This window comes from Delphinapterus leucas, chromosome 2, assembly GCF_059928025.1.
Source record: "Delphinapterus leucas isolate spDelLeu-1000000601 "Yukka" chromosome 2, BTC_Dleu_Yukka2, whole genome shotgun sequence".
Classification (NCBI taxonomy): domain Eukaryota; kingdom Metazoa; phylum Chordata; class Mammalia; order Artiodactyla; family Monodontidae; genus Delphinapterus; species Delphinapterus leucas.
Window position 1 is genome coordinate 25,201,526 of NC_143130.1, and position 10,864 is coordinate 25,212,389.

Sequence of the window (10,864 nt, forward strand, 5' to 3'; positions counted from 1 at the left end):
CTATTGATTAGATTCCATACATAAAAGATATCATATGATATCTGTCTTTCTCTGACTGACTTATTTCACTTAGTATGATAATCTGTAGATCCATCCATGTTGCTGCAAATGGCATTATTTCATTCTTTTTTATGAATGAGTAGTATTCCACTATACACACACACACACACACACACATACTACATCTTCTTTATCCATTCATCTGTCAGTGACATGTTGCTTCCATGTCTTGGCTATTGTAAATAGTGCTGTAAATGAACACTGGGGTGCATGTATCTTTTCGAATTAGAGTTTTCGTCTTTTCTGGTTATACGCCCAGGAGTGGGATTGCTGCATCATATGGTAGCTCTATTTTTAGTTTTTTAAGGACATCCGTACTGTTCTCCATAGTGGCTGCACCATTGTCCTTGCTTTAGGAGGGCCTCTCTCTAACTTTTAAATGAACTGCCTTGGGAAACAGAGGAGTGGGCGGGCTGTTGAATTAATAGCTCCTCTCGCTACCACACTCACCCCCACGTACACTGTTGATGGGGTTGATGGCCAGAATGGCGTCCCTTTTGGAGAGACACACAGACACAAACAATTCCACCAGAAAAATCTCAGCTCCTTCAGAAACTCGTTGTAGGCCATTGACATCATGTACAGGAAACCTGACTGACAGGCCAGTGCTGCACTGGCCAGGAACAGGCCCCCTGAGAGCCCCCCAAGGGCAGGGTGTGTGGGGATCATCTTTATAACCCCAGTATCCCCCGATATTGCCTGGCACATCACAGACCCTAGAAAGACTCTCTTTTTGAGCAAATGAATACATGAAGAGCGTGTTCTCTTTTAAACTTTTGTGAAGCTATCTTCTTCATTCCATCCATACTCTCTAGCCTCCCCTAAGACTCCAGGAAAACAAGTTACTCCTGGACTCAAAGATGAAGAAAAGACCACAGAAATGCAGAGCCAAATGCAGCCCACAGGCCAAGCTAACCTTCCAGGTAAGAGGGGACCCATTCTCTTGCAGGTACAGGATGTGTGCCCCAGAGGAGGAGGATCTGTCCTGCTGTCCTCTTTCCTAAGGATGTCATGTGGACGAGAACTATTGTGCAGTGTTTGCAGGCTGTTTGCTCAGCATTTCAAGCCACTCTTACAGCACCCAACCTGGGCTCTGGGTTGCCTCCGGGTTTGGGAACTGGCCAAAAAGAACTCAATTCAATTCACTTCATTTCAATTCAATTCAAAAAGCATGTTTGGGGACAAACTGTGCCAGGCACTGCGGCCAGACAATACAAACCTGAGTAGACGGTCATCCCTGACCTCAAAGAGATGCTGTGTTTTCCCCTTAAGTACAAGGCAGTGAACTCCAAGCAAAGCAATTTACTTCCAGACATTCCTTACAGGACAGGGTTGTGAAGTGGGCGGTGCCACACTGGTGCCTCTGGAAGCTGTGGACAAACACCTCCTAGCTAATAGGATGTGGCCTAGCGAGTTGCTGCCCCAACTTCCCAAAATTAATAATGTTGGGGCTTCCCTGGTGGCACAACGGTTGAGAGTCCACCTGCCGATGCAGGGGACACGGGTTCGTGCCCCGGTCCGGGAAGATCCCACATGCTGCGGAGCGGCTGGGCCCGTGAGCCATGGCCGCTGAGCCTGCGCGTCCGGAGCCTGTGCTCCGCAGCGGGAGAGGCCACAGCAGTGAGAGGCCCCGCGTACCGCAAAAAAAAGATGTTGAAGTCAAGCCATAACATCAGGAAGAAAGAAAGTCCATTAGGAAAACCTGAGCCTTGTGGGGGACCAGCTGACCTTACAAGACCCCATGGTCCTATGCTAATTTTATAACCTTACGAAGAACTTTACGACATTGTATATAATCTCATTTGAACCTCAGAAGCCAGTGAATCAGGGAGCAGGAAATATTACTTCAATTCACTGAATAAACTGAGACACAGAGACATTTAAAGACTTGGCTAAACTCACATAATAGGACTGAAATAAGGCCTTGGGTCTCCTGAATTAGAACAGGGATCTTGCTACTGATTATTTAAACTAGTCTGAATTTATTTTCAGCTTCTATTAATTAAAAAAACTAAAACCCAATGACTAATCCAAGGACTACTCTGCAACATGCTGTTTCCAGCCCTTTTCACTCTGACTTTGTGCTGGAACAAGGTTTCCGAACACATTTAATTATTTGTTTCTCTCTGTTTCTCCCGCCTCACCTTCCACAATTATTGAAAGTTTTCTCAAGAGGTCAAAGTTTGCTGTCCTTACTCAAGAGATAACCAGCTGGCTCTGGCTAAGGGATACTTCACAGATTGTCTTAATGTGGAGGTTTTCACTTGAAAGAAGCAAACCCAATTCAAATGGGTTCAGACGGTTATGAATTTTACTGACTGTAAAGGCAGTTTGATTCTGAGCCTGAAACACACGTTCAGTCATGATTTGCAAGGTGCTGCACTGAGCAGACCACCCTGGACGGGACCACTCGGCCTCCTGCTGCAGAGGGTTACAGAGGGCACGGGGGAAGGTTATATGGGTCCTTGGGGTTGTGGAAGGTCAGAGCATATATGCAGTTTCACACTTCTGGGCTTAGAGGGACCTGTGGTCCATATGTCCAGATTTGGCGGGGGCAGGGGTTGGATTCTGGGATTAAATCAGAGCAGGACATGATCTCTGAGGTTAAAGGTCAGCCAGGCTTGGGTTTTAGTTGGGTGAGTGGAAAGTTACTGGGCATGGGAGTTTTCAGGGCCCTTAAAAGGGCCCACCTGGGTCAAGCTTCAGGCATGGCTTGATCAGGGATCAGGCTCCATTTCTCCAAGATCATCTCAGTGTTCCCCTCCTCCTGGCTTTGGATTTGTCCCCAGTCCTTCCGCCGTGGCCCCAAGATGACCACCAGCTGCAACTCACTTAGCAGTGGGGATCCAGACGGTCTCCACACTTCATTGGCCCAGATTGGCTTGAGCCTGCCTTTAGCCCTAAACTGAGACCACCGTTCACACGCCTGTCTACTTATCAAATCTCTCACCATCAGCAGAAGTAATTGCTTGTCTCTCTGCATTCCGAGAGCAAGCGTCTGTCTCTTGGCTGTCATCCTCACCACGTTCTGCCTGTATGTGCTTCCTTTCCAGATCCACTGTCTGCTCTTTGCAGGGGGACTGGGTCTTTATGCCTTTTCACAACATGTCTAGCAAAGGTCCTAACACATAGATGTTATCAATGCTTACTGGAAGGAAGGAAGGAAGGAAGGGAGGGAGGGAGGAAGGGGACAAAGAAAAGAGTAAGAACCATGGTCCAGTCTCTAGGAAGAGGAAACCTGGACTCACAATGTCTCCTCAGCTTTGCCTTTGGAATTTCCTTTCCCTCTTCCAGGTCACTGCAAGGAGCCTCCACCATGGGAACATGAACGTGAACCTTTGAAGAGAATTTACCATTTCATGGCGGGGCAGACAGTTTACTACCAGTGCACTCAGGGATTCAGGGCCCTACAGGGAGGCCCTACCAAGAGCACCTGCAAGATGATCTATGGGAACATGAGGTGGACCCAGCCCAAGCTTGGGTGCATAAGTGACAGGGAGAACAGTCAGTTTCCAGGTATGGAGATGCCCCCGCCAGGTCCACCACCTTGCTGCTTCTGTCAGGCGGACCAGCCTGGAATCCCTGACCCACCTGCTACATGACCTTGGGCGAGTCTCTTCCTCTCTTGGGGCCTCTGTTTTTTCTCATTCTAGAAAATAGACTAGATAAACTCCAAGGTCTTCATCACCTGAGTTCCCCTGTACCCTGATGGGGATAAATAGCAGGAGATAGAAGAGGAAGAAAGGTCTTCCGAAGCCCCCTGGGTGCTACCTCACTGGCGATCCTGCTGCCCCCTTTTCTAGCTGATCCTGAAATTTTCCTTCTGACTCTACGCTACCAAAACTTCCTCATTCAAAAAGGAAAGTCCACATGCCATGCACACACTTCCGACTTGCTGATACACAATGTAAATCCATTATTTGTGCCATGCCACACCATTAGCATGCCCCCTCCTCTTGTGTGAGTCCCACCTGAGCTTTGCCAAAGTGCAGACGTGCAGGGAAGGGAATTTTTCAAGCACAAACACATAGGCACACGCATGCACACTCTTTCATACACGCAGACAAGCCACCTACGTTGAGGTCTTCTGCTATTTTCATTCTGAAATAGTCTTACTATTTCTACAATCAAAAGTCGCTTCCATTTGACCCTAAGTGTTAGTGGTTTCTTCGCTCACCCCCGCTTCCCAGACCCCATGTCTCCCTCTTGGATCTTCTGGGAGGCTGCTGTGTTTCTTTCCCATAGCCTGACCCCCATGAGCCACACTGCACGCCAGGCGTGTCCACGAGCAACGGGGAACCTGTCACAGAGAAAAGCTCTCCTTTTGTGCATTTCTACTTCATTTAATGGTTTGATGGTATTTGTATTATGATGACCCGTTTCCAAGCCACAGAAGGAAACCAGAGCTGAGTAGGCAGCGTGGGGAGAAAGTTGCTGAGTTCTGTAGAAAGCCAGGGTCAGGATCACAAAATTCCCTCCCTCCTGCTCTGCTGCGGCCACCGAGCCACTTTGCTGTGACCCTAATGGGGAACCGAGAACTGAGACTCACACCTCAGCTAGTGCATCTGGGGTCAGCTGAGGAGGCCAGGGAGGGGGTGGACATGAGACCTCCACTCCCCACCTTCTGTTCCACAAGCATCCTTACTCTCTCCTCCAGGTGATGAAGAGCCTCAGGAGAGCACGGATGCTCCCCCTGGCAGTGAAACGTCTTTTCCCTTAACAACGAGGATGGCAGGTACCACAGGTACGGCTGGAGTTTCTTGGAAGATAAAAGGTTGGCTATTAAACCATGATGCAGGATAAAGGGAGGAGTTGGCCTGGAGCTGCCTGTAGGTGGTAGAGATGATCACACACCTGCGTGCAACCTCCCGGTCCTCAAACACCGCCAGTGTCACAGGAGAAACAAGATGAGGGCGGCGCCTCGAGGCAGAAGAACGAAATGTTCAAATGTTGGCCCCAGGTTCCCCTGGTCTCTCCTAGCTCTCCAGTGGTTTCCGAGCCCCCAGCCCCAAGAAGCCTGGACTCTCCCAGCCCTGTGCAGCCCCACGATCAGCAGTGACTAGCACCCTTCTCTCTCTCTTGCACAGATTTCCAAACACCCACAGAAGTGGCTGCGACCATGGATACGTTCATATTTACAACCGAGTATCAGATCGCAGGTGGGTAGTGACAAACGTGCACCAGACAGAGACCAGGGGACGTTTGCTTGGTGGGTTGGTGAGTTGCTTTGTTAGTTACTATAAACTAGCTCTTTACACTATATAATGTTTATAAAAGTCAAAGACGAATCCAGATAGTAACATGACTCGGAATCACAGGCACCGGTTGTAGTGAGCTAGGAGTGAGGTTTCAAACCAGCCTCAACCAGTGCCTCCCGACCAGATCCTAGAGGGCAAAATACCCGGCACCTGCGTGTGAGGGGAGGCCAGGGTGCGGGGATGTGGTGGAACCAGCGGAAGAGAGAAGCATGCCACCAACACTCCAGGTGTTTCCTGGTGGGAGGCAAAAACGGGCTTTGAGAAAGAAACAAAACAAAGACCAAAACCGAGCTCTTAGAAACAGAGCAGAATGCTGGTGACCAGGGGCTGGGGGTGGGGTAAATGGGGAGGCGGGTGTCAGAGCGCACAGACTTCCAGTGAGAAGTGGAGCAAGTATGGAGATCGAACGTAGAGCATGGTGATCACAGCTAACAATGCTGTATTGTAGACTTGAAAGTTGCTAAGAGTAAATCTGAAATGTTCTTGGCCCAAAAAAGAAATGGTAATTACAATACATTTTGCAATGTATAAGTGTATCAAAGCAACACATTGCACACCTTAAACTTAGACAATGTTACATGTCAATTATTCTCATAAGGGGAGGGGGTGAGTGGAGCAAAACAGGCTTTGAGGCACGTCTAAGACACACAGACAGATGGACGTATGGATAACTTGACAGCTTCAGGACCACAGGAAAGAAGCATCTGGGAAACAACACTTTCAGGAGATGCTAAGTGTTTATCATGCATCTTTATATTTCAACATTTCTTTTACCCATCGCGGGCCTCACTCACGGCCTCTTTAACCGAGGCCGGGGACTCTGAACCTTTCTGAAGAGGGTGCCTGTCAGCTGCTCCCCACAGAAAGAGTGGAGCCCCCTGAGGAAAGATTTGTGCCCTTCCAGTCCACACCCCCAGGCCCTGGTCCTGGAGCCTCCAGGGAAACTCTGCCGGGAGGCAGCCGCGTTCTGAAAAGGGGCGGCAAAAACCGCAGCGCTCGCCTCTCGCGAGCCCTTTGCTGGGGGTGGGGACGGATACAAGGGGACGGGCTCTCTCAGCCCCGGGGCCCCCTTCCCTGACCTGCCTCTCCGTCCACAGTGGCCGGCTGCATCCTACTGCTCATCAGCATCTTCCTCCTGACCGGCCTCACCTGGCAGCAGAAATGGTGAGTCCCGGGTGGGCAAGGAAGCCCTGCCCACGCTGGGGGGAGGGGGAGCGCCGCGCAGGAAAGCACCGGGGCAGGGACCCGTTCCCCCCCAGCCCACCCCCTTCCTCCCTGACTACCAGGGGTTTGGGGAGCAGCAGAGGGAGAACTGGCCAGTGCACGCCTTCCCAGAGTCGACCCACAGAATTACAACCGCAGGGAAATGGGAAAGCCAAGGAAGCGAACATCCACTGAGTGCCTACTGTATGCCAGGGTCCATGCTTATCTTGCGAACATTATGGCAACCTGAAACCTTTGCTACAAGCTCTGGCAGGTTAAGCAACGTGGACAAGGTTGCACAGCAGAGGCCCAAACTGCAACCTCTGTCTAGTGCCCAGGACCTCTTTGCCCCTGTCACCTGGCAGCGGAGAACCAAGGGCAGCGTCAGCCCTGGTCCTCTCCTGCGCTCCTCACCCCCCAATGCAGCCGCTCACACCAGAGCCCCCTAGGCCGGGAACCTGACCCACGCGACCCCACGTGTGGACTTACTTGCATTAACTCTCCCGGCTGCAGAGGAGAACGACCCGGTGAGATTTTAAAAATACCAATGCTTGGGTGGGCCCTAGACATCAGTACTTTAATTTTTAATTGAGATAAAATTCTTCATTTTAACCATTTTAAAGTGTGTAATTCAGTGGTTTTCAGCACTGTTGCGTATACACCACCAGTATCTAATTCCAGAACATTCCATCACCCCAAAAAGAAACCCCACATTTCCCAATTCTCCATCCCCCCCCCCTCATTCCCTGGCCACCACTGATCTGCATTCCATCTCTATGGATTTGCCTGTTCTGGACATTTCATGTGAATGGGACCACAATGTATGTACTGTGTGCCCTGTTGTTACTGGGATGTTAGTACTTTTTAAAAGCTCCTCAGTCGCATCTAATACATACACATCCAGTTTAGATAACTCCGAGCTGGACCCGTGGTTCTGAAACATGAGTGCATCAGAATCTCCCAGGGGGGCTTGTTTTTTTAAATTGAAGTACAGTTGATTTACAGTGTTTCAGGTTTACAGCAAAGTGATTCAGATATATATAAATACACATATATATATACTTTTTCAGATTCTTTTCCATTATAGGTTATCACAAGATACCAAATATAATTCTCTGTGCTACACAGTAGGTTTTCATTGTTTATCTATTCTATATATAGTATCTGTTAATCCCAAATTCCTAATTCCCTGTGGGCTTCTTAAAGCAGAGCCTGCCAAGCCTACCCCCAAAGTCCCTGATTCAGCAGGTCTGGGGTAGGGCCTGAAAATTTACGTCTAACAAATGCCCAGGTGATGCCAATGCTGCTGGTCCAGGGACTAAACTTTGAGACCCACTGCACTAACAGTGTTAAGAATCAAGAGCGTGAAATCATTTCTCTCTCTCTCTCTCTCTCTCTCTCACACACACACACACACACACACACACACACACACACACACACACAGTGTCAGTCTCTCCCTCCCTTTAGACAGAGGACTATGGAGACCTAGCTTGTCACTCTCCCCACCTCCCAGGGCATCCCCTACCCCCTCCTCACCGGGTGCACTCTGCCAACCCTGATATAAACCCCCCAGAAGACCCTGAGAAGACAGAGAGTCACCCCCCACCCCCCGCCAAGAACCAAAGCCCTCCGACCCCCCAGCCTGCCTAGCCAGAGAGAAATCATCAGATTCCTTCCATTCTTATCTTGATCGTCAGGCCCACGATAAACTCCTGGTTTTCCTTCTGTCAATTAAAAAGCACAAATGATTGCAACGCAAAGGAGAAGCCCTCTAGGGTTGCCGTGTTAGGAATTATTCGCATACCCGGCAACCTACCAATCCCTCTACGTGTTAGCCAATTCCTGAGGCGTTTTTATAGGATTCTGTGAGATGATGCAGGTAAATTGCCCAAGACGCTATTTTTACTGCACAGACAGATCCTCTCCTTCCCTCACTGACAGGACCTAATACCTATCAAGGATCTTTGTATTTGGTAGCTTAAAGACCCAAACCTTCGGACACAAAGGGATGAAGCTATTTGGGAGTGGGAAAGGTTTGGACTTGATGTTGTGAAACCAAGAACTGCCTGAAACTATATGAGTTTCCAAGATCTCCCAGAATTGCAATCTTCCAGGAGACCTAAACAGACACCTCAAACTGACCCAGAGAGCTGGTCCAAAAGCCTTCCTAGAATTGAATTTCATCTGATGGTGCCCTCTTGTGGCCAAACAGAAATACTACATTTGATTTTTTTAATTTTTTAAAGCAATTACTGGGAGCTGACTTACCCCAGCTCCTGAGAGCCAAAAGCTAGATGTTCTGGAATTTTGAGAACTGCTTTTAAGCATAGCCATTATTAAAAATTAAATTATATAAACTTACAGTTAAATAAATTATATTAAAAACAAAGTCAGGGACTTCCCTGGTGGCACAGTGGCTAAGAATCCACCTGTCAATGCAGGGGACACGGGTTTGATCCCTGGCCCGAGAAGATCCCACATGCCTCGAGGCAACTAAGCCTGTGCGCCACAACTACTGAGCCTGCGCTCTACAGCCCGCGAGCCACACCTACTGAAGCCCGCATGCCACAACTACTGAAGCCCACGAGCCACAGCTACTGAACCCGCGAGCCTAGAGCCTGTGCTCCACAACAAGAGAAGCCACCGCAACGAGAAGCCCGCGCAGAGCAACGAAGACCCAATGCAGCCAAAAATGAATAAATAAATAAATTTATTAAAAGAGAAAACAAAGTTAATAAGTACTCAAAATTAATGACTTTCTAATTGTTTTACTGCATTTTACTACTTTATTCTCAGGGTTATTTGCATCTGTGTATCTGTATCGAGGAAATACTATCTATATGATGGTTTTATACTGCACGTCTCTCCCCAACTCTGTATTCAAGGTAGCTTGAAACTGGGAGTGGTGGGAGTTTTTACACCATGGAAACAGGCAGCCTTTTTCAGACAGCTGGTTGTTAAACATTTGCCAACACACCAGTTCTTGGAGCCTTGCCCCATGGGAGCTCTGAGCAAATTAGGAAGTAACCAGATGTTCCCATGGGCTGAGGAAGGGCTGGGGAAGTCTAGGATTGTACTGTCTGATAGGGTTGCCACTAGCCACGTGTGGATATTTAAGTTTAAACTTAAATAAATTAAATGCAATTAAAAATTCGGTCTACGTGTTGCACCAGCCACATTTCAGGTGTCTGATAGCCACACGTGGCCACATTATTGGACAACATAGATACAAAACATTCCCATCACCACAGAAAGTTCTTATGGTACAGCGCCAGCTAGAAAACTAGGAGTTTTCAATTCATGAAAACCCCTTAGCACAGCTAGTTGGTTTTATTATTCCTTTTAGGCAGCTGTTGTCTTCCGTATACTTCCAAAAAATTTTGATACGATATCTCCTACGTAGATGCTGGTCAAAGGGTACAAACTTGCAGTTAGAAGATGAATAAGTTCTGGGGAATCTAATGCACAGCAGAGGTGATTATAATCAACAACATTGTATTATATACTTAAAAGTTGCTAAGAGACTAGATCTTAAATGTTCTCACCACCAAGAAGAAATGACAGTTATGTGATATGATGGAAGTGTTAGCTTTAACACCACGGTGTTCATTACACCTCAATATATAAATGTATCAAATCAATCCACGGTACACCTTAAACTTCCACGATGTTCTACGTCAATTATATCTCAATTTTAAAATGACTATGAGAATATCTCCTATGTACCAGGCACTTGCCAGGGGCCTAAGGATGAATACGAATGGCCCCTGCTCTCAGGAGCTTACAGATCAGTGGAGGAGAAGGGGAAAAAAATTGAGACTTTAAATGTAATTTGTTAAAGCCTAAGGTTGAGGTGTTACAGGAACGAAGAGAAAAGAACCTAATCCTGTATGGGGACACCCAGAAGGCCTTCAGAGCTGATACCAGTGGCCAGATAAAGAATGGCAGGAGAAGCTGCAAGTCAGAGGGGCAGGAGGAGAAGTAAGGCAGCCTGAAGGGCACGAGGATGTCTGGGAGGATCTAGCAGTTCTGAACACTGGGGTGTAAAGTGCACGGGACAGTGGTGACAGTGGTGCTGTGGGAATGGCCAGGGACCAAGGCCTGGAAGATCAGGCCAGACTGAGGAGCTCGGGCCCGATCCTGAGGACGACAGCGAGCCACAGAAGCTCAATTATGCGATAAATGGTAGCACTGGCCCTCTGAACAGTCTGGCCGCAATAGAGGCTGGAGTTACGGTGGGTAATGGTGGTGGCAGTTTGATTATATTACGATGGAATAAATCCACACAGGGGATGAGGAGAGCATGAACTAGGTCAGTGGACATAAGTTAAAAAGGAGGA

General features: G+C 48.2%; 1 protein-coding gene across 2 annotated transcripts in view; it reads left to right on the forward strand.

Moving 5' to 3' along the window:
* IL2RA (interleukin 2 receptor subunit alpha) overlaps positions 1-10,864 on the forward strand; it is a 50,969-nt gene that overhangs the window by 30,734 nt on the left and 9,371 nt on the right. Inside the window, exons 3-8 of one of the 2 annotated variants that reach the window (XM_089906560.1) lie at positions 876-983; positions 3,355-3,576; positions 4,718-4,804; positions 5,148-5,219; positions 6,416-6,482; positions 8,966-10,030. In XM_089906560.1, the coding sequence (XP_089762686.1) occupies positions 876-983; positions 3,355-3,576; positions 4,718-4,804; positions 5,148-5,219; positions 6,416-6,482; positions 8,966-9,125 (716 nt within the window). In that variant the 3' untranslated portion in view covers positions 9,126-10,030. Of the gene's footprint in view, positions 1-875; positions 984-3,354; positions 3,577-4,717; positions 4,805-5,147; positions 5,220-6,415; positions 6,483-8,965; positions 10,031-10,864 lie in introns of those variants that run through there. The other variant, XM_022580225.3, reaches the window with a different exon arrangement.